This window comes from Bos indicus x Bos taurus, chromosome 20 (assembly GCF_003369695.1).
Source record: "Bos indicus x Bos taurus breed Angus x Brahman F1 hybrid chromosome 20, Bos_hybrid_MaternalHap_v2.0, whole genome shotgun sequence".
Taxonomy (NCBI): domain Eukaryota; kingdom Metazoa; phylum Chordata; class Mammalia; order Artiodactyla; family Bovidae; genus Bos; species Bos indicus x Bos taurus.
Window position 1 is genome coordinate 4,551,251 of NC_040095.1, and position 23,880 is coordinate 4,575,130.

Genomic DNA, 23,880 nt, shown 5'->3' on the forward strand with positions numbered 1-23,880 from the left:
CACATGGCATCAGCCCAGGGCTGCTGAGGTCAGTCGCCCCAGTTTTGACGTGTGACAATAGCAAGTTTCTTCACTGCTCTGAGCCTCGGTTTCCTTTTCTGTAAAACAGAAATTGTTCAGTCACTCAGTTGTGTCTGACTCTTTGTGACCCCAGGGACTGCAGCATGCCAGGCTTCCCTGTCCTTAACCATCTCCCAAAGTTTGCTCAAACTCATGTCCATTGAGTCGGCGATACCATCCAACCATTTCATCCTCTGTTGTCCCCTTCTCCTCCTGCCCTCAATGTCTCCCTGCATCAGGATTTTTTCTAATGAGTTGGTTCATTGCATCAGGTGGCCAAAGTATTGGAGCTTCAGCTTCAGCATCAGTCCTTCCAGTGAATATTCAGGAGTTACCGGGTGCCAAAGCCAAAAGTGCGATTTTAAGGATTAATGTCATTTATTCATTCTTTCCTTCATTCAGTACATATTTATTAAGCACCTGCTCTGGGTCAGGGTCTGGGGAATACAGCATCAAGTCAGGCACAGACCCTACCAGTGGAGGGTTTCTGTTCTCGTGGGGGGACACAGATGAGAACAAGTTAGGGCAAGGTGGCACGTGATGCTGAGTGCTTTAGCAGCATCAGGGGCTTGGGGGATGGTGGAGGGGGGTTCCCGGAGCAGAGGCCAGAGGGTGAGCCATGTGGAAGAGGGTTCCAGCAGGGGGCGCAGCACAAAGGCCCAAGATGGTACCACACTGTTCCCGGGGCAGCAGGGAGGCCGGCGTGGCCAGAGGGAGGAAGCAGAGCAGGACGCGAGGATGTGGCTTCACCTTGAGAACAGAAGCCTTGGAGGGTCCTGAGCAGAGGCTTGCCGGGACCAAACCCAGGTTCAAAAGGTCCCCACTGGGCACCTTTGGGGAAGGGCCCGGGGGAGTAAAGGGTGGCAGCTGGGAACCCAGCAGGGACGCTGCCGCCACATCCAGTCCAGGAAGGTGGTGGAGGCTGGAGGGGTCAGATGCTGGGCATCTCGGGGGTGGAGCTGGCAGCATTTCCTGATGGGTGGGACGTCTGTTTGAGAGGAAGACAGGGCCAGGACGACACCACGGGCAGTGGTCTGAGCAGCGGTGGGGAGGGAGGCCCCAGGAGGCTCCGTGGCGGCCTCTCTGGTACCGCTCGCTTGAGCAGATGGTCATCCTGCAGTACCGTTCACAGGCTGTGCTCTGCAGGGTCTCAGCACCAGAGGGGAAAGGGGGCCCTGTGGTCTCGGCTTCAACGGCCCCAGTCTGCGGTGATGCGGTAGACGGGCTAGTGATGGTGTTTGGGGTGTGAGGACGCTTCCTGAGTCTTCACGGCTACCCGCCATGCAGGGAACAGCCAGGGGCTGATGATGGGCGGCTGCCTCTCTGAGCCTCGGTCCTTCACCAGGCGCCCAGCTGGGCCCTTCACATGCCTCCTCCACCCACAGCCTGGCAGCCCCCTCCAGTGGGTACTGTTAACACCCCCTTTCCACAGACGAGGAGTCTGAAGCTAAGAGAGAGCCATGTCCCACGGCTGGGAAATGGCCAAGCTCAGCCCAGGTGAGGCCCGGCACCCCGCCCGCTGGGGCTGCCCCTGAGCTCTCCATCTCTCCCCCAGGTCCCGGGCAACTTCCACGTGTCCACACACAGTGCCACAGCCCAGCCGCAGAACCCGGACATGACCCACATCATCCACAAGCTCTCCTTTGGGGACACGCTGCAGGTGAGCAGGCCACAGCTGGTGTGGGTGCAGGAGGGCATCACCACCTCTTCCGTCCTGCTCGGGCACTGAGAGAGGCCCTCCAGAGGGATCACGCCCTTCAGGCCTCTGCTCCACCAAATGCCCCCCACCTTCCTTCTGAGCGTGGCTGCCCTGTCCCCCACACTGCTCTCAGAGCCTCAGCTTGAGACTGGGGCCTGGGGAGGGGACCGACTTTCACGAGCAAGTCCTCAGTGCGGGCACTCTCTCTGCGCCAGGCTGGCCTCGGGAGGGAGCAGGGGGCACCGCATCTGACAGTGGGAGCCGGGCCCGGAGGAGCCACTTGTCCGGGTCCCCCCAGCGGGTGTCGGCCTCGAGTCCGGGGCCCTGTCCGCCGTGGTGTCGGTGCCCATGTCCATTCAGGAGGCGTGAAGGAAGTGTCCTGAGAGTCCTTGTGATTTTGATGGGAAGGGCCACATCCGGCCGGCCCAGCCTGACAGTTTCCTCCCCGGGATGGCGGACGCTGACTGCCTGGTCTCTGTTGGCCACAGGCAGCTCTGCTGCCGGCTCTCCTCCGCCCCCGGCACCGCAGTGCTGACGGGGAGGGCTGCTCTGCCCTGCGGGACAAGGGGGCATCGAGGCTCAGAACTGGACGTAACTGCTCCAGCCGCAGTGCTGATCTAGCTACCCCGGCTCCTTCCCCCAAGTCTGGCTTGATGGGAATCCCGTTTTGTGGGTGAGGTCGCTGCATTGGTCCCCTCCAGGCACGGTGATATGTGCACGGGGCCCAGGTCAGCACATGAGCGCATGCACACACACCATTCATGCCCATGTGCACACACGTCTGCTCACATGAGCAGACATACTCATCAGACACACACTGAAAGGTGTGCCCTGACATACATGTGCTCGTACGTACACCCTGAGCGCACACACTGAACACACATCACATAGGCACACACTTGGGTCTTACACAACACACACACTGGGGTGTACAAGCGTTCTTGTAGGCAACCCCCAAACCAGAGCAGTCATCCCTGGACACACACATATACTCACCATTCAGAGGTACACACACACATACACACACCACCCAGAGATATACACACACCACCCAGAGATACACACACCCCCTACCAGAGATACACACACACATATATACCACCCAGCGATACACACACCCCCTACCAGAGATACACACACACATATACACCACCCAGAGACACACACACCCACACCCCTGGACTGGAACGTCTTACACACGGATCCACAAACACACGCATGCCCCCACTGCCTGCCTCACACGTTCGTGCCACACATGCTGAGGCTTACTGAATCTTGTGTGTGCTGAGCACCTTCCTTCATAAGCATGGTCCTCTTTTACCTTCTCAGCAGCCCCAGAGACACTAGATGTTGTCCCAGAGAGGGCACAGCCTGGTGCAGAGCCCAGCTCTCCCCGGGGGCCACACCGCCGGCCGCCTCCCATGCACTGTCTCACTTCTTCCCCTCCACGTTGCCCCTGCTTCTGTCTTGACACCTTTGCCCCGCCACGTGATTGAGCACTGCCTTCTCAGGCTCTTTGGAAGCCCCAGAGGTTTTCCTCTTGGAGGTGAGGCTTTGGAACAGTGCGGGTGAGGTCTCTCTGGGCCAGACTCGCTGTCCACACACTCTGCAAAGCACAGCCTGTCCTAGGACTGTGGACCCTGCCTGAAGGTGAATTCACACAGGCTTCACACCCACAGCCTCCCATCTTTCTGTTCAAGGGACTGCTCTGCGATGGTTCCCCCGCCTGCCTTTCAGGGTTCAGATCCTGGCTTCACCACTTACAAGTTGTGTGACCATGGACAAATTATTTATTCTTGCTAACCCTCAGTGATCTCATCTGTAAAATGGGAACAGTAATGGTACCTTCCTCATAGAACTGTAGTGAAGATAAAATAAATTCATGCAGGTTAAGCTCTTGAACAGCTGCCTGGCTCAGAGTGAAATGAGCAGTGGCCTCATTCTGCACCAGGCCCTGCAGGGTGAGATGCCGCCGGCGCGCAGGGACTTCCACAGCCGTGGGGGAGATAGACGTGGGGTGCTCACCATCCAGCGGGACAGGAGCTGACCAACTGCAGGCAGGCAGAGGGCCCGGGTCCCTCCATCTGTGGGCGCTAGGCAGCATCCCAGCTGCCTGTGCGACCCACCAGGTCAGCAGACCCTTGGCACGGCAGGGGAGCTGGGCACTGTGAGCCCTGGTGTGCACAGGGAGACTGAGATCGGAGTCATGGCCCAGGGTCACGCAGCTCCCTGGAGGCGCCCCCAGAGTCCAAACCCCATCTTGGCAACAGACCACACTCCCTCGTGGGCACTGTTGACCCCTCAGCCTGCACCGCAGCCTGCACTTTCTCACTGGGGACCAGTGTTCAGATGAAGCCCGGTTGAACCATCACAAAAACCCCCTCAAGGATGCTGGGTGGCATTTATTTTTCCTGAAGAGGAAACAGGGTCAGAGAGGTTCAGTAACCTGCCCAGGGGTGCACAGCTTGAAAAGTAGGTGTGTCTGGCCCCAGGCCTTCCTTGACTGTGCCTCAGAGAGTTATGGATTCATCAGACCCCCTCAAAATCTCTGCTCTGCTCCAAGCTTTGCCTGAGGCCCTGGGGTAACAGCAGTGGATTCTTGCCCTCAAGTGAAGAAGAGACTAAGTGTAAATAAATGCAATTACAAGAGAGAAGAGGGGCATAGGATTCTGGGCAGTGATATGGAGATGAGGGCAGGGTACTCCCCAGCTTGGAAAGTCGGGGTGGGCTTCCCTGAGGAGGTGACATCCAAGGTGGCATCTAAGCCAAGGATGAAGGGTGAGAAGGACTTGGCCAAGCTCAGGACAGGGAAGTCTCATGGGCAGGGGCATCTTGCACCCTGCTCTATGGCACGTCCAATCAGTCATTTTCATATAAAAGACCCTCAAGATCACTTTCAGAAAAAAAAAAAAGTGGACCAGCAAGAAGTATCCATGACATCAGAACTGTGTTCTGTGCATGAGATGCCAGAGGCTCATCAGAGTCAGCGCAGAGGGCTCAAAGTGTCACCTGGCGTGGGGAGCGGGGAGCTGGGTTTCAGGTAGAGAGAAACCCACATTAGATTTAGGAAGGTGGGGTCTGACACGGGCAGGGGGCTGTCATAGGAAGAGCACCCACCTGCCTTGTGGAAGGTGAGGCGAGGCTGCAGGTGGGGAGATGAGGAAAGGGCTGCAGCCAAGCCCAGGGGACAGGAGGAGAGAGAAGAGGGACGGGGGACAGGAGGAGAGAGGGGAGGGACGAGGAGGGGCAGGGCCGGTCTTGCATTGCCATCTGCTGCTGCAGGACACAAGGGCAGTAATAGCCTTCTACTTGTTTCTTATGATGGAAATAGGATTTTTTTTTTTTAATGTAAAATACTTAGCTGAGGATTTATCTACCTATTCATCATCCATCATCCATTCAACAAATATTTATTGAGCCCCTACTATGTGCTGGGTGTTCCACACATTGGTGAGGATGAGCCTGGTCCCTGCCTGTATGGAGTGTTGAATAGTCTAGAGAGGAGGACAGAAATTAATCAAATAATCATACAAACAAATGTCAGGTACGACCCCGACATGTGACGATGTGAGGGAACATTCTAGCACTCTGGCCTCCACAGCCACTGTCCTGGGGTTAGAAACCATGTCATTAGCTGGTCTCCGGGCACAAGGGACAAGCCTTCCCGTGGCCTTGTTGAGAGTATGCAGCTCTGTTAAGTGCTTGATGGACGTCAGTGGCCTGAGGCTGGGATCAGGGGGCGGGTCACCCACTGTCCCTGAGTGGCCCTTACTGTAGGAGCCTGTCCCCTCTGCCCTCTATGACCTCTTCCCTTCTCAGCCCTCATCCCATTCCTCTCTAGGGCCAAGCGAGCTCTGGTTCTCAGTCTCCAGGCCTACGTGTCTGCATGCGCTGCCTGCCTGGTAACTTCCCACTTTCCTACAAATCCTGCTGTCACTCCCCCCAGGAAGCCCTCCAGGAGGCCTACCCCGCCCACCCCCGTTAAGCATGCCCAGGAGGACAGAGTCCATGTACTGGGCACGCTTTGCCCTGCTTTCAGTTTTCCTGGAGGCTGACCTGGTTTCCCACTGGCCTCAGAGGAGAGTAGGAGGTGGCCTTCAGCCCCTGCCTGGGGGGACACAGCCAGGCCGGCCACCAGGAGGAGGCGTGTCTTCACAGCTCATGTGTGTTTCTCACTGCAGACAGGGTGGGCTCCTGCAGCCCTGGGCCCTCTCTGAAGGGGAGGTGGGGTCTCAGGAGGAGTGTGCTGACACCCACCTCTGCCCGTGCCTGAGTTTCCCATCTGCCTCCATGCTTGAGCCCTGGCTTGAGGTCAGACAGACCTGAGCTGGACTCAGCCACCTCTCAGCCGCAGGACAGTGGACAGGGTTCAGTGCTTCTCCAAACCTTGGTTTGCTCCTGTAATGAGCCTGTGGTCCATCCTTAAAGGCATTAAATGAGACGACCCTCAGGACCCAGGACTGAGCGTCTCGCAGTGAGGGCTCGGAAGCAAGCTTGTGCCTCCTCTGTGCCTTGTGCCCCAGGACTTTCCGAGACAGACCGTGCTGGGTGCTCCTTTTACACGCGGGCAAGGTCTCTAGACCAGCTGGCACCTGGCCTCTCCCCGTCCCCAGGCCCGAGCCTAGAGGTGCGGCATCCTCACTGTGCTTCTCCGCAGGTCCACAACGTCCACGGCGCTTTCAACGCTCTCGGGGGAGCAGACAGACTCACCTCCAACCGTACGTACTGCGCTCTCGCCCCGGGAACAGCTTTCTGCCCCAGCTCCCCAGGGCAGCGGGGAAGGAAGGGGGACGGGAGGGAGCGCTGACCAAGCCCTCGGTGCGAGCTACGCCGCTCAGGCTTCATTCCCCCGGTTGGCCTGTGAGGACGCGGAATTACCCCATCTGACTGAGAAGGGAGGAGGGTGACTTGTCCGGGCTGACGGGGGAGGGCAGCCGAGACACACCGTCAGCGCTCTGTGAATACCTGGCCGCCATTGTTATTGTTGCCATTTCATAAGTTATTGTTGTCCCATAATTGCTGTCGGTTGAGATGATCGCCCGAGATCCCCAGGGAGTGCTGACACAGCCAGAGTTCGTCCTGGCTCCAGGTGGCACCGTGGGAACGCGGCTTTGGGGCGCTCAGCCTGGCCTCCTGGGCAGCCGCCCACCCCACCCCTCCTCCCGCTCGAGCCCCTCCCGGAGCCCCCTCCCTCCCAGGTTGCCCGGCACCTTGGCACAGATTAAAGAGTGTGCCACGTCTTTGCACACCAACAGACGAGCACACACACACACACCTACACACGTGTGTGCACACCCATGGGGCCTTGCCCAGAACGGGCCTGGGAAGCCTATCTGCTTATGTGGGTCTACCCACTGGGTCCTGCGAGACAGATTACCGGGACTGTTCTCATCTCCTCCCCTGAGTGCAGCTTTTCACCCGTATGTCTTTAATTATTTCTTGAGGTACATTTATAGGCAGACCTCGGAGATACTGTGAGTTTGGTTCCCGGTTAACCCAGTGAACTGAAGATCGCAATAGAGCAGGTCACATGAATTTTTTGGTTTACCAGTGCACAGAAAAGTTACATTTAAAAAAAAAAAAGAAAAGTTACATTTACAGTACACTGCAGTCTGTTAAGTGTGCAGTGGCATCATGTCTTCAAAAATAATGTAAATACCTTAGTTTAAAAATATTGCCAACAAGTGTTATCACCTGATAACACAGGGTTGCCACAAACCTTCAGATTTGTTAAAAAAAAAAAAAAAAAAAAGCACTATCTTTGAAGCACAATAAAGCAGAGCAATAAAATGAGGTGTGCCTGTACTCGCTGCCAAACCAAGCATGGAACTGGGATAATCCAAGCAAAAGAGAACTTCCCTCCATGACCCGCCCCAACAAATCAGGCTTCTCATTTCTCCGTGTCACTGGGCCCCCTTGTCCATGAGCAGAAGTCATTTTTCCCCAGCATAGAGCACAGTTTACTTTCTGATGTTTGGGCCTGGCATTGTAACCACAGTTAGTTTGCAGGTTTCCCACTGGTCATGGACACGGCCATCTAGCAACTCCACCACGGTCTATCTCGGTGGACCGTCTTTTCATGGAAAACGTCTATTGTTTCTACCACAGTAATGCCTCTGATATTTACGGGATTTGCTTTACGTCGGGATATTGCTTCCCGACTGGGTCCATGCCCACTCGTGCCACCTCCAGCAGCGTGTCAGTATATACCTGTACTTTCTGGTTTTCATGCAGATGTCTGGTTATAATGGAGGGCGATGATTCTTCATATGGTGGGGTCGTCATTGTGGTTCTGCGTGGGGGCAGCCTGCAAGGGGCCTGTCCGCCCCCACTTGCAGTTAGCCTGGACCCCTCAGCCACCCGATACTGGAGGAAGATCAGGCTAGGAAGGGTATGTGAGCCGTGGAGGGTGTGGGCAGGAAGCCTTTCCTCCTCCTGGGCTGCTGATGAAAGCAGGGGAGGAACCGCTGGGGTCCGCCAGGCTCTCATTTCCTCATTTCCCAAGCCCGGTCCCCAGCCACCCACCACGTGTCACTCTGCTCCCACGTCCCCATGGGGGCTGCTTGTTATCGTTCGGGTCTCAGCTCGAATGCCACCGCCTCAGAGAGAGCCTCTCTGACCACCTGTGTACAGGAGCCACCACGCCTGGCAGCACACGGCTCTCTGTCCCGAGAACAGACCACTGTGTGGAAGATGCTGGAGAGGGACTCTGTTGATGATCTAGCAGTGATGATGATGGCATTGTGGTGGCTTTCTTTGAAAGTGTCTCTGTCTTTTAGAGTGGCTGATGTGAGTTTTAGTTTTAGAGGAACTGATGTGAGGTCTGGGATTTGCTTACAAATAAAATGGGGGAAGAGGATAGAGATGACGCAGAATTGGACATGTGCTGTTCATGGCTGAAGCTGGAAGACGGGCGGGTACCTGGAGGTTCCTCCTATGCTTCCTTGTGATTTATGGTTGGATTTTTACAAAGATGTTTAGGGGGAGGAGGGGGCCAACAGGGCACAGGGTGTGCCTGGATCAGGTTGGAGCTGGCAGTCCCGAGGAGGGTCCTCTGACCAGGAGCCCATGCGGGTGTGATCAGGTGCAGTGTCTCCAGTGGACATTTGGCAAATTATACCAAAGACATTAAAACTGGTCACTTCCATTGAGTCATCAGTTCTACTCAAAGGAGAGTAAGCTAAGGAAACGAGAGTATGCAAGAATTTAGGAAAATAATAGTCATTAGATCATTGTTTATAAGAGTGAAAATGAGCCACAACATTGGTGCCTGGCCCCAGGGGCCTGGTCGAGCACATCGTAGGTGGTCTTTCCTGGGAGATGCGTGCAGCCGTGACAGTGATGTGTCAGAACCTTATTGGTGTTCAGGCAGCATGAGGTCCTTGAGCTCCTTCTACGTGGCCGGTGCTGCTTGAGGGGATATGGCGATGGATAAAACCAAGGCGGTAGACCTTATGCTGTGTCCCAGACTTGTCACAATGTCAGTGGTGTTCAGTTCTCAGAAGAAGGTTCTGTATGATCTGATTTTATATTTACGTTTGCTGCTGCTGCTGCTGCTAAGTCACTTCAGTCGTGTCCGACTGTGCGACCCCATAGATGGCAGCCCACCAGGCTTCCCCGTCCCTGGGATTCTCCAGGCAAGAACACTGGAGTGGGTTGCCATTTCCTTCTCCAGTGCATGAAAGTGAAAAGTGAAAGTGAAGTCGCTCTGTCGTGTCCGACTCATATTTAAACATAAATATATGTATAAACAGAAGTCTGGCAGTTTGTACGTGAGAGTACGAATATGATTTTCTGGGCAGGCTGGCTTTGTGGGTGATATTTATTTTTTTTCTTTACGATCATCTGTGTTTTGTACAGACTGAACAGCTGTGATTTTCATGGGGCATTTTTACTCTCATCCCTTCAGATGCTTTTCAGGGGCGATGGGGATTTGGAGCACGGTGTTTCAGGTGTGGTGCTGGGGCTCCTGGTTTAAAGTGCAAAGCCTGTGCCCCACCCCAGCCTCAGTGCGCAGAACCTTCAGGGGTGAGGCCCAGGTGTCTTCCTTTTAAATTCCGGGCGGCTCTGGTGCTCCAGACAATCTCAGTGCCAGCAGGATTGAGCAGAGGGATGTTGGGGTCTTCCTGGGCTTAGCCTAAGACTACAGAGCTTTTCCCAGAGTTTTAGAGGAGTCAGGTATCAAGACAGTTCAAGAAGCACTGCCGTTTCCTTACTAAGATGTCATATTGGCAGGAAGAGGCTGTGAACACCATCCACATCCTCTACCCATTTACAGAAGATGAGCCCGAGGACTCTGGACTGACTTAGCCAGGAGACCAGGATCAGAACCCACAAACCTAAATCTCTGTATTTGTTTCAGCTGCATGGGCCCTGACCGGAGATTCTAGAAGGCAGCAGTAGAGGGATCTTTGAGCTTCTCCTCACATCCCAGAAGGCCCAAGGGAATGTCATTTTTCCCGGATGGTATTTAGCGGCTTTGGGCCAGCATTCTCTCAGCCTAGTGTTTGATTCCGGTTACATCATGCTTATCAGAAGCTGATTCATCTCTTCTCCCATTCATGGGTCTGACCAGTCAGCTTTCCATCATTCATTCATTCAGTAGGCATTTGCCAGTGTCCACTCCGTACCAGGCCCTGCGCAGGATTCTAGGGACACTGAGATGAGGAAGGCTCAGTCCCTGCCCTCCACGGCCTTGCTCAACCAGCAGGGATGGCGTAAGAGTCTCCGTGGAACAGGACACAGGGCCAGATGGAGGAAGAACTCATCTCTCATTAATTGAAAATGGGGAAAGAAATTAATCAGTAATCTATAAATGTGGTTCTTCTGGTTGGTGGCTTTTTCTTTTTTAAAATCTTGAACCCATTTCGTTTCAAAAGTAACAAGTATTCAAACCGGACAAGAACATGCACGGTGAAGTGTGATTTTTATTAAATCCTGCCTCCCCTGCCCCAAGGGTAAAACTGCTCGTAGTTTCTTAGGTATCTTCTCAGGAAATTCTTCTGTGTATTCATGCATGTAGAGGAGTGAGTCCTCCTGTTCTTTTTGCTTAGCCATCCTCCCTTGGAGTCTTTTCACTTAACGGTAACCCCCCGGAGAGTGGCCTTTCCCAGCACCCCCCTCCTCAGCAGATGCCCTTTGGGGGACATTTGGACTGTTCTAGAATCTAGTCTCTGTGTCCAGTGCAGGAGTGCAGATCCTGACAGATGGAGCCTTGCAATCCCTGGTGCCCAAAGGGAGAATGAACGGGGGTTGTTTGGTGAAATCCTGCAGTCCCCTCTGACCCCTTCTCCTGCCCCCACCCCATCTCAGTACAGTTCCAAGCAGGTTTAGGATTGAAATGATGTGAAAAGACCTGCTGGCCGGGCCTTGCCCTTCGCCCGGCCTCATGCTGCTCTTTCCCACAGCCCTCGCCTCCCACGACTACATCCTGAAGATCGTGCCCACGGTTTACGAAGACAAGAGCGGCAAGCAGCAGTTCTCCTACCAGTACACCGTGGCCAACAAGGTAGCGCGGCAGCTGCGTGCACTTGCGCCCTCTGCTGGCCGAAAGCAGCGGTCCGGCGTGATTCCCTCTGATTCCTTTCAAGGGGCCTTTCCTGAAGGGGTCATTTGCCCTGGGTAAAGAAGGGAGGCAAGTCTCAGAGTCAAGGGGAGGAAATCTAACTGGGAGATAGGGTGTGATCTGGTTGAGAAAGGGTAGGCAGGTAGCCTTTCCCAAAGATCTAGGGTTTGCAAACATCACAGCCATGTATCTGGCTCTGGTCCTTCAGACATGGGACCCTGATTGGTTAGCACACAACAGATACTCTGGCTTGTGGGGCACAAGCTCTTTATCCAAAATCGTGAGGCTCTTGAATTACACCAGATGGCTGTTGGTTAACTGGTATGTCCCAGGACCCCAACACTCAATGTCGTGGGGAAGTGGGCGGGCCTTGGTGAGAAGCAAAGATTAGTCAGAGCCCTCAGAACAGGGTGACTGACAGTGGTTTCAAGCCAAGACAGCCTCAGCTTCCCTGGAGGTGACCCTACCATGGGACATGCATGCTTGAAGCCCATTGGTTGAAGTATCCCCAAAAGACCCCTTTACACTAGGTCCCTCCCTCTTTTTTTTTTTTTTTTCCTGTTCAAGGACCACCCAAACCCCTTAAAGTGATATATTGTTTGGTGCTAATAATAGTAATAGTAAGAGTGAAAGTGAAAGTATTAGTCACTCAGTCCTGTCAGACTCTTTGCGACCCCATGGACTGTAACCCGCCAGGCTTCTCTGTCCATGGGATTCTCCAGGCAAGAATACTGGAGCGGGTAGCCATTCCCTTCTCCAGAGGATCTTCCTGACCCAGGGATTGAACCTGGATCTCCCACAGTGCATGTGGAGTTTTTGCTGTCTGAGCCACCAGGGAAGCCCCAGGAGTAAGAGTAGTAGCTGTCATTTATGGGGAATCACCGTGGGCTGGACATCATGCTCAGCTCTCTACTCCACCGTTTTTTTTCAGTCATCACAACAGGTCTGACGTTGGGCCTCTTATTGCCCCCATTTTGCAGATTTGGCCACTGAGGCACTGAGAGGTGGTCCTGGAGCTATAAAGTGGATGAATGGGGATTAGAACCAGCTTCTCCAGCTCCAGAACCTGGTCTGTCGACCACATCACCTACTCAGTCTGAACGGGGGGCCCTCTGAGACTGCCAGGCTGGGAGCCTCTCTTTCCCAGGGGGCTTGGGGTCCCTCTGCTTGGCTCCACCTGCACTGATGTGCTGGGGTAACTGTCTGGGGCGGAGGCATCCTGTTTCTTGGCAGGCATCTCACTGGAACCCTCAAGTGCTGACAGCATCTAACAGATGGGGAAGGCGGATGCAATCTGAGCAGAAAGCGTGTGGGCTATGGAGCAAACTTCCGGCTCAAACCCAGCTCAGCCGCTCACTCGGGCTGTGACCTGGGACAAATCACACAACTACCCCGTGCCTCAGTTTACTCATGTGTAAAATGGGGATGGTCCCCACCTCAAAAGATCACTGTCACATGAGGCAGTGCTTTTAAAACCACTGAGCCCACAAAAAAGGCTTTGGCAAGTGGTACCTACCGCTGCTCTGTTTTATTATTTTCCTCTGTCCCTCAGCTCTGGGCCATGACCCAGACAGTCACCCTGCCCCATCAGCTCTCCCAGGAGAAAGCTGATCTTGTTTTGCCCAAGGCTTCTTCCCCTGAGGCTTTGGCAAGGGCCCAGCGGCCAGGACTGTGTGTTCAGCTCTCTGCAACCTCAGCCCCATTCTGCCCTGTGAGCGAGAGGGGCTGCACCCACGGGGACTGGTGGCGGTCCAACAGAGAGGGCCGGTTTCAAGGTTGTCCCTGAGAAGCTTGGCCCTTAGCGTTTGGAGTTGAGGCTTTAGTTTGGTTTCCAGTTGCTGTGGATGAACAAGTCCCCCCGAGGTTTTCAGCATCCTGAAGTGGATGCACTGTTAATTCAGCCCCTTGGTATCCTTGCAGTCCCAACCAGTGCCTTCTCCAGGAGTCTGGTGGTGGGGCTTTGCCCTTTGGCTTTCCAGTTCGTTGTGTTCCTTCTTTGAAGAAGCCCCTTCCCCACATCTCTCTCACACACACAGTGCTCAGGAGGCCATGTGTAGCTTAGCCTGTCCCCTCCTCGCCAGGCCTTCCCACATCCCTGAGACACGGCCATTCACTGACGGGCCGCTCAGCACGCCATGTTCCTCAGTCACGGCACTTGCAGCGCTGCAGTGTGGCAGGTGTTTGTACATCTGCCTCCTTCTCCAGACTGTGGGCGCCTCTGGGGAGGGGGCAAGGTGTTCTCACCTGAGGTCCCCAGCACCCAGCGCGGGGCCAGCACACAGGAGGGATGCTTGGTGAACAGCCACTGGATAAGCCAGTAGATTCTGCATGGCCCAGGAGCTGCAGGGGGAAATAGACCTTTACTCAGCCCACGTTGCAGTGGTCCTTCAACAGCTCTGCTCTCAGACGCCTCTATTTTGATTCTGGTGCTGCTTCCAAGGTCATGCCATCCATTTCTAAGCAGTCAAAGGGGTCCCAAATGCCCCCAGTGAGTGGTGGCCCTCCGGACGCTGATGGCAGAGCTTTGGAAGAAAGGGTGTGGGAGGAGGGGTCCACGAAGCCTGGCTTTGTGTGGAGGAGTAGGCTGCTGGGGACCCTGTGCAGTTACCGCCCTGAGACACGGTTGGAGTCTGAGTCTCGCACCCCACCCTTTTCTCTCCTTCCGCCACAGGAGTACGTCGCCTACAGCCACACGGGCCGCATCATCCCCGCCATCTGGTTCCGCTACGACCTGAGCCCCATCACGGTCAAGTACACGGAGAGACGGCAGCCTCTGTACCGGTTCATCACCACGGTGAGTGGGCAGGCGCCGCCTCTGAGAAGCAGGACGCAGTCCGCAGGGCGGGGTGCTCAGCCTGTCCACACAAGAGTGTTTAGAAATGTCCTCAGAGGTGCATCAATATCAATGGCATTTCATCAAGAAAATCTTTTCCAGAGGGGAATGCCACTCATTCATTTCCATCCCTTAAGCAATTCCATCTTTAGCTGTTCCTGTTCCTGATTTTCTCCATTGTTTTTCACTGTGGTGGAAATTATTCCTTAGCAGAGCTTATCCTTTCTGTGTAAGTTTTACAGTGAGGATTTCACTCATTCTTTTCAATGCTAGCTGCTGACAATGTCAGATTTTTTTTTCTTTCTTTCCTTCCGCCTATTCTCTTTTTTCTTTTTTGTCATTGTCTCCACTAAGTCCAGTTTTCTGTGGGGCAGTTTCAAGCTGATGTCAGCTTTCCTTGGTACTGACTATTTCTGTCAACTGTTCTATCCTGACTTCGCATTCAAAGTGTCCTTGGGGTCAGAACAGCAGGGTCACAGTGCCCTGCCCCGGCCAGGAGGCCTTGAGAAGTTTAGTAAGCCAGAGGTGGTGGAGGTGGATGAGATGGTGTGGTGTTCCCTCCTTCTTAGATTGGAAACTGCCTTTCTGCCTCTTTGTACTTTTAATAATGAGAGAATTTTAAAAGAAGAGAGTTAGCTGTCCAGTCTTGGCTCTTTAATTTCCTGCTCTGACGTGGTCTGTGTTAGGACCCTGTTATTGATCCAGAAGAGACAGGACCCCACAATATGCTGGCTTGAAGGATACATGGGCTTCAGGTATGGTTAGATCCAGGTACAGATGTCTGGAAAAGCCCTCTCATCGTCCTGCTCTCCTCAGTACTGGTTTCATTTTCAAATAGAATTTACTGGTAGAAAGTGCCTCTTTCTCAGTAATTCTACCCCAAGTACTGGATGGAATAGCATTGTCATTGGCCTGGCTCAGGTCCCATGCCATCCTTGTGGCCTGGAAAATGAATGGTGTGCTCCAGTGGGCCAGCCCCACCCAGACTGCAAGGACAAAGGCTGCGATGGAGTGGGGCTCCCCAGAGAAAAGTCAGAGGCCAGTCACTAGAAGAAGGAGGATGGGATGCGCGGAGGCCAAAGGCCGGATGGCCGCTACAGGCGCTCCGTCTCATCCTCTATGAGATAGGAATAACAGTCCCCACTCTTCCTGCCTCCCATGGCCTTGTGGGACTCAGAGCAGATCAGGAAAGGGCTGCTCTGCAGTTACAGAAAACCATGTGGATACAAAGGATGTTAAAAGTTTGGTGCTCATATGAGCCTCAAAATAGCCTTTTGCTGTTCTCTGACTCCATAAAAATTTGAAACTTCTCATTAGCCAAGGGTACTTAACATAAAGCTAAAATACCAGACACAGATTGGAAGAAGATATTTGCCCCACATACAAGAAAGATGTGGGGCTTCCTGAGTAGCTCAGCTGGTAGAAAATCTGCCTGCGATCCAGGAGACCCCAGATCCATTCCTGGGTCAGGAAGTTCCCCTGGAGAAGGGATAGGCTATCCACTCCAGTATTCTTGGGCTTCTTTGGTGGCTCAGATGGTAAAAAATCTGCCTGCAATGGGGGAGACCTGGGTTCAGTCCTTGAGTTGGGAAGACCCCTGGAGGAGGGCATGGCAACCCACCCCAGTATTCTTGCCTGGAGAATTCCCATGGACAGAGGAGCCTGGTGGATTATAGTCCATGGGGTCACAAAGAGTTGGACACGACTGAGCAGCTAAGCACAGCCCAAGAAAGAGGTATGCTTCAGAATTTATATATCAAAAAGTTCCTAAAGGGAATTCCCTGGTGGTCCAATGGTTAGGACTCAGTACGCTCACAGCTGTGGGCCCAGGTTCAATCCCTGACTGGGGAACAAGGATCCTGCAAACCACATGGTGTGGCCAAAAGAGATAAAATTCCTACAAGTCAATAAGACAAAGTCAAGTGATCAAAAAGAAAATAGGTAAGGACTTGACTGCTGACAGAAGAGACCACACTGAAAATGGAAAGATGCCAAGGTTCACTAGAAACCAGAGGAATGAGATTCAAAACAGCAAGACCCAATCGTATGCTATCAAACTGGTAGAAGGATGGGCCTGCCCCATAAGGACTGGGAGGACACGAAGCAGGAGGACCCACATATGTTCTCTGATGTGAATGGGCTCAGCCACTTGGATGGAGATGCACTAACCCTTTGGCTCCAAATTAGGGAATTTGAGCAGGTGATTCTACCCAAGGCCCCACGGGGTAGCAGCCCAAGTAGGTCGTGGCGCTGAGTCTTAGCCAGTACTCCTACTGCAGGCCCAGAATAGGACAGAAGCGAAGACGCAAGTCGGCACCCCTGTGTGGACGTGGTGTGCATCTCAGAGGCCCTGGGGTCTGCAGCCTGGACACTGGTGGAGAGATGACCGTGCCCACACCTCGCCATGGGGTCAGGAGGCTCTCCTGGCCTGCTTTCTGTTTGCTCCTGCATTCCTGACAGCTGAGGCTCTGAGTGTTGAAATTTCTTGCCAAGTGGCTGAGAAGTGAAGTGACTTCATTTATTTGCTAAATAATATTTGCTAGACTTTACCCTGTGCTGGGCAGCAGGAACAGTGAACTAGACACAGTCTCTGACCTTAGCTTGCTTCCTGGCAGGCCAGGGAGATGGCTGAGCCCACAGAGCTGCAGTCCGGATCAGCCAGGACTCTGATGTGGACCAGGCACCCCAGTGACAAAGACTCTTCTCTGTTGGGAAAGTTCAGAGAAGGACACCTCAGGATGGGTCTTGCAGGGTGAGGAGGCGTTTTCTAGGCTGGTGAGCAAAGCTGAGAGAGTCTCAGCAAAGGGAGTAGTGTGTGCTGAGGCGTACAGCACAGCGTGTCTTGTGGAGGCCTTGTAGCTTCTTTTGATGGGGAAGGACTTCTGAGAGCTGGAGGTCCCCCAGACCCCCAAGGCACAGGCCTGACCTGCATCGCCTGGAGGCCTTCTTCTCTTCCCTTTGGCCACCAGTCGCTCATCCACCCCTGCCCTGCCCACCTCCACCTGAATGGGGACCATTCTGCAGGGTACCTCCTGACATCATTAGCCTGCTGGGTTTTCTGAGGGCCCCATGCTGCCATCTTGGTTGCCATGGCAACTGTGGGGCTCAGTCCAGTGCGAGCCCGCCGGCTGTCCCTGGCAGATGGCGTCATTGTGGAGCTTCAAAGGCCCCTGTCACTGGGCGGCAGATGTGGGATGACGCTCACACGCAGACACACATGTACAGAGACCTCCAGGAGCCCTCGCTGGGCAGGGTGGGGCCAAGAGGGAAGTGGAGGCACCTGCTGTGACTTTTCTTTCTCTCTTTATAAAATCAGACACTTGTGTGCAAAGCCCCCGAACCCCCAAAGGGGGCCTCTGCAAATAGCGCCTCAGAGGGGCTGTTGAAGAGGGCACTTAAGCCAGGATGTCGTCATGTGGCGGCTGTGTGGAGGCAGCTGTGGGTGGGCTGGAATGAGGGGTGGGTGCAGTCCAGGGCGGCAGAGTGGGTGTGGAGCGGAGAGGCAGGTGGGACCTCCCCGAAGCATTCTAAGTAACAAAGCCCTGGCTTATTCAGGGCTGCCCCTCCAGGCTCTTATGGTCTACAAGACCTGTTCATTCTCAGCCTGAGCAGAGGAGGCATCCTCCTTCCGGAATTCTCTACCAGGCTGCCCGAGGGTCCTCTCTCTGGATACCTGGAGAACCTTGTTCAGACCGCTACCTTGTGTTGTTCCAGAAAATTCCACCACTGAGGGAATAAACAGATGGTGTTTAACAACATGCAAGCGATCCCCTTTAGAGTGCCCCCTCCCACATGCACACATTTGTTCCCTACCTCGCCACTTGCCAAAGCCCCTTTTTGGAGATGGCCTTCAAGTGGGCAGTGGTGACAGATTAGATGGCTTTGGAGGTGTCACATTGCTTTCCTTGTGTGTTTTATGCTACTTGGGGGGAGCAACCAGAAGTCACCAAGTATATACCAAACTGGGTCAGTATGGTCATGAGTTTTTGTCCACCGGAAAGTAGCAGCTGTGATGACACGTCCCCGTTGGCCAGCAGGGATGGCTGAGTTAGGTAGCATCCTTGACCTCGCGATGCTCCTTGCCAGTGAAATAATCCCCCAGTCTTTTGATTGCACTTCATAGCTGCCAGGCCTGAGTGTGAGGAGTTCCAGGTCTAATTCACCTCTTTGTTACCCACATCTAGCACGGGACTTGGCCTGGATACAGGTGCTCAGAAATATACAAGGGACAGCTGCTTAAAGGAGTGATCATAGAGCTGCACTTATAGCAGCTACTGGGTACCAGGTAATTTTACAGTCATCTCCTTTAATCCTACTAGGAGCCCTCCAAGATAGATGGTATCATTCCTGTTTTATTTGGAAATTAGCTGAGGCCCTGAGAGGTAAAGAAACTCTTCTAAGATCACACAGCCAGGATATGGCAAGGCCAGGACTTTGCCCTCCAAACATGCCTCTGCCATACCCTTCCCCACCAGCTTGGGAGCCTGCAGTTTCCAAAACAAAGACTCTCAAGGATGTCCCAGCTACAGAACCCCCAGAAGCCACGGAGCCCTTAATAAGACACCAGGATCATCTGATATAGTGACTTCTATCTTGGGACTCAAGAAGAAATATTGTAGCAGGAAACAAGCCAATATCACGAGCACGTGTGGGAAAGTCACAATCACGCCTGTGTAGACGCAAGCAAGCAGGCAAGCTGTCCGTCTGAGGCTGGTCAGCTGCTGATGTGCAGGTCTTCCTGCCTTTATCCAATTACTTCTCACTCATCTGTTGGGCACCTGCAAGGATTTTTCCATTGACAAAAGGCAGCAGGTGCATGGGGTGGGGGGCACATGGGATGGTAAAAGAACAGAAGCTGAGAGGAGAGAAAACTGAGGAGGTTTTCCATCTGAGACTGTGTGCTGGGGAAGGCCAGCTTGGCAGCTGCACTGCTGCAGCAGCCATCTCAGAGCCTCGCTTCTCTCCCGCTCGGGTGTTCCTTGGTGCGTCTCTCTCCCCCGGAGGGTGGGCTCCATCACCATTCCTCCAGAGCGGGGCTAGCACAGCGAGTTATGAGGCGGTGTGAAACAGCGAGCCAACACGGGGAGGGCACACGCCTTGGCCCACAAGAGAGTTTCCGTTACTTGAGGAGCAGAGCAGAACCCCAAATTAGCTAGGTTATTCAGGTCTGGAAATGGGTTAAAAAACAAAAACAAAACCTTCAGTTCGGGTCCTTCCGGGCATTTGAGCCAAGTTCGTTCTTCCAGAAGGTTGTGCACCAGGCCCTAATTGCTCCAGCTGGGTCTGGAACAGAAGCGCCTGGCACTTATTTTCTAGGGCAGGTTCTGACACAAGGAAGGAGTATTAGAATGGCATGGGCTACGTTGTATAAACCACACTTATTTTTACAGCCCCACAGCTTCTTCATGAACTTCCCTGACAGAGACTTCTTACCTCAGGATATCTGATATGTAAGACTTAACAGAGCTGAGAAAACAAAATAGAAAGAAACCATCTATTAAAAAAAAAAGAAAGCCATCTGTACGTACAGATGAGGACTGAGGGGAGCCTTCAGGTCAGGGAGAAGCAGGTGGGAGAACTGAAGAAAAGCAGACCCCCTGTAGCCTCCCAGACCTGGGTGTTCCTCCTGCTTGCCCACTGGGTATAGCTGTGTGACTGTGGGCAAGTCATTCCGTCTCGGAGCCTCTGTTTCCTCACTATGAAAAGGCACTCAGCCTGTTTGCCCCACCACTTGCCACGATGGGGTGGGAAAGCAGAGGAAAAGTGCAGTCTCGGCGCTGGCACATAGTAGGTGCTGAACAGAGGGGGCAGTGACGGGGAGGGTTTGGGGTTCTTGTGTTTTTGGCTTTAGCACATGACGTGTGGGATCTTAGTTCCCTGACCCGGGCTTGAATCCACACCCCCTGCTTTGGAAGTCCCGAGTCTTAACCACTGGACTGCCAGGGAAGTCTCCAGGGTGCTGGGTATTTTGCAGCTGCAGCCACTGTAAAAATGGCAAGGAAAGGGCTCCACTCTCTCCCCCCAGCCCCCTGGAATAAGGGGCGCAAGTGGGAGGTTCGGCAGGCATGACCCCATGGCTGGAGATCACCACACCCTCTCCTCCCCGCCTCTACTCCCACCTCTCCCAGCTCCAGTCATCAGCTTCCCTTCCGCGACAGCCCCCACCTCTCTCAGCCACAGCCTCGGTGTTCTCATCTGAGGCTCCAGCCTGACTGCCGCCGCCAGCATTTGATGGGACTCTGATTCATTATTTATTTCCTCAGACTGTGCCTTTTCCCCGAGCCCTGCAAGCTGGGCTGCCTGCAGGAGCAAAGTGAACGAATGGTTCCCAGGCACTTCCAGTGGTACATCAGGCAGCTGGACAGAGCCTCCTAGTGGACCCCGTTCACAGATGAGAGAAACTGAGGCTCTGGGAGGTCCACTGGCTTTCCCAGCCAGGGTTGCAGAGCTGGGAGCTGCCCCCAGGAATGCTGACTCCGGAGCCTGGTGGAACAACAGAGGGATTCAGGCCACCAGCCAGTGTGGTTGGAACGTGTCCTCTTCATATTATAAGGCATCAAGAGCCATGAATAAAATGTCAAGGGAACACACACGCTCCTTCTTCTTAAGGTAGACGAGCTGACTTCATTCTCCCCACAGTGGAAGGGCGGGCAGCTGGGGGAGCCACAGGGAGGAAGCGTCAGCCTGAGAACAGAGGGGCATTATGGATGGCTTCTGATGGAAGCAAAGGAGCGTGCATCTCCCAGACTCACTGGGGCCTCCGTACTGAACTGTCCTCGTCTCCATTTCTGGAGCGGGCCTGCTGACCGGAGCGGGCCTGCTGACCAGAGCGGGCTCGCGTGTGCCTGCTGGGGTGGCCACTCCCAGTTCAGCAGCCCCACTCTCCCCTTCCCTACCCCCACCCCCGAGGTTGTTCCCCTGCCTAAAGGTGGGAGATGCAGGAAGCCAAGGGAACAGGCAGTCAAGGGGGGGTGTGTGACACAGGCAAGCCCATAGCAGTCCTGACATGGGGAGGGATGGGGATCAGCCTTCCTGTTTGTAAAAATTAGGAAACTGAGGCTCAGGGAGCGATAGGAGCGGCCTCCAACATCCTGAGTCTGTTCCTCCACCCACCAGCCCCTGGCCCACACCTGGAAGAGCAAGTTTTCTTTGCCCCCTGCCTGGGCCGTGGAGTCCTCCTCCTCCTCTCCTTGGGACATTGATTTATTCATTCATTCTCTCACTCCTCCTCTGCTCTTTCTCTCTCACTCCCTCCTTTATTCAGTGAACATGTCCTGAGCCTATGTAGCTCCGGCTCTTCTGCTGACTTCTCTCCCTGGGGCGTTCAGGACAGCGAGCTTTAAGCCATAGAGTTGGGGTAGGGCATGGGGAGTTAAGGGGCGCTCCTTGCCTGGCCCAGGCCTGGAAACAACCTCTGTGGTCTGCGGTGCTTTGCCTCCAGGCGTGTTCTTTGTGACATATGCTTCTTGCAAACCTGTTTGCATCTGTAGAATGGACCTTCAGAGGGCTTGGGACCTGAGCAACTATAAAGAACCTGCCTGCAGTACCTGGGACATCCTCACTGCCCTGTCCTTCCATAAATTGCCTTGTCCTTTGCTTAAAGAGTCAGGTAGAGAATGGAAATTTAGCCCCAAAGACCTGCTCTGGGGAATAAGTGATATTTTATATGTTGTTCTTCTTAGACTGGGTCGCACAGTCGGACATGACTGACGTGACTTAGCAGCAGCAGCAGCAGGCTTAGAAAAATCTCAGATCTTAGCAACAAGGTCGGAGCCTTCCAGTCAATTGGAAGGTGAGATGAGGTCCCATTTACTGAGCACTTACTAAGTGCTAGGCATTCCAGAGGCATTGCCTACAATACAATCATTGGCAAAGTAGGAATGGTTTGCCCATTTTGCAGATCAAAAAACTGGGGCCCGGGAAGGCGCTCTCGTGCCGAGTTAAAAGGTGACAACTCGGCTTCCAAAGGCCAAGCTCTTCCCGCTGCCATAGCCAGGAAGGCTGCTGCGGGCTCCTCAGTCCTTATCTCCCCACCTTGGCTGTGTACCGTGAGGAGGCTCACACCTCCCAGACTCTGCACTCAGAGGCCCGGCTCTCCCAGCTCTGCAGAGCAGCAGGCAGGGGAATGAGTGTCGTGGACATGATTCGCTTCGTTTTCCTTCGTGTTCATCTTGGGCCCTGTCCCCGCTCCTTGGTTAGGGAGATGCCAAGTCACCATGCTCCCTTCCGTGAGGCCTTTATCTCAAGAGCTGGATCCGCCTGCTAACACGTGTGGTTGGTCATTCCCCCCAACCATCAGCCAGATCTGGTGAAGCCGTCATCTTACCACCAGCAAGGGAGGGCCCAAGTTTGAAGGCAGACAAACCATCTGGTACAGCCTCATGGCCGCATTTGCATTTCAGACATAGAGACCTCCTGGGGATGAGGGTCACGGCCACGCCTGACCACCCTCTAGGACGAGTGCAGACGTGGCAGGCTCCTGGTGCTGGGGCTTTCTGTGGCCACCATCTGTTGAAGTCCAGGGAGCCCTTCAGCCTGGGAGCACCCCAAGACCCTCTCCTCATGACCCCTGCCTCATCTCACCCCCTGTGGATGTGCAGAGGTGGGGCGCTCCAGCAGACCAGAGGCAGAATGAGGAAAGCGGGGGGCGGTGGCCACGTCAGGCGGCAGCTAGATCCTCTCAGCCCCTGAGGACCTTCCCCCTGAAGACGCCAGAGCTCCCCCTCAGTTGACTGGTGGCCAGCGCCTGAGTGCACGCAGGGTAATGGGGCACAGGGCTGCAGCAGCAGTGGATGCCCACAGAGCCTGCCGCGCTCCCAGGCCTCAGTTTCCCCCAGCTCTGCGTTTGCTCCCGTGCCTCGGTGCATGTGTTGTCTCTGCTCTGGGCCAGCCCCGTGAAAGCAGCTCAGTCTGGGTGCCAGGTGTGTGTGAATCATCACACACACAGGCTCCAGAGTGTGCAGATGAATATAGATATGTGTGTGTGGTTATTTTTTATTTTTTTATTATTTGCTCCATTGCACTTAAGTCACATTTTCCTATCCTCTGATCCAAGCTCTAAAAGCTTTTTGTGGTATAAAATTGCCCATCATCTGATCCACTCTACCGAAATAACCCAGCTTCCCTGCCGTCATCTTCCTTGAAAAGGGGCCCTGCGTCATGCTCTGAGGCGGGCGGGGAGAGGCCTTGCCCGCTGAAAACACTTCATAATAATCCCCCCAGCACCCCCATCCTCCTCTCTCCCTGGGGGGCTGCTCCGGTTTCTGGGGCTGTTATTACTGGAATGCCAGCTGCTTGCTTACAGCTCATCCATACAGACCCGCTCTGTCTGTCTGGGCCTCACAGGCCTCCGCTTAGCTCATCTGGTGGAAATATAATTTCAAAAATAAATGCTGGTGCGATGCACACTTCCCTCTTGCCTCCACTGTGTCTCCTGGCCTCGTCCACGTGGCACCGAGGACCCAGGAAGGCGCTGCTGTCTCCCAGAATCCTCCAGTGCTCAGCGCCAGGGGCCTGCAGGGCGGCCCAGCGTGGCTTCTCCTGAGCCCCGTGGTCATTTCCCTGCTTAAATGTGGCATGGGGGGAGAAGTGAGAGCTCGGGAGGCAGAGACTCGGCTCTGGCATACCGTTGCTATGTGACCTTGGACAAACTCTTTCCCTCTCTGGACCCCATGTGTACATGAGAGAAGAGGTGCCTCCCTCCAGGGCATACGGCGTGGTGGG

At 54.2% G+C, this 23,880-nt stretch overlaps 1 protein-coding gene across 2 annotated transcripts in view; it reads left to right on the forward strand.

Moving 5' to 3' along the window:
• ERGIC1 (endoplasmic reticulum-golgi intermediate compartment 1) overlaps window positions 1–23,880 on the forward strand; it is a 113,371-nt gene that overhangs the window by 86,550 nt on the left and 2,941 nt on the right. For both annotated transcript variants that reach the window (XM_027520536.1, XM_027520537.1), the window contains exons 6-9: window positions 1,616–1,720; window positions 6,417–6,477; window positions 11,167–11,267; window positions 13,996–14,118. In XM_027520536.1, coding sequence (XP_027376337.1) covers window positions 1,616–1,720; window positions 6,417–6,477; window positions 11,167–11,267; window positions 13,996–14,118 — 390 coding nt within the window. The remainder of the gene's footprint in view (window positions 1–1,615; window positions 1,721–6,416; window positions 6,478–11,166; window positions 11,268–13,995; window positions 14,119–23,880) is intronic.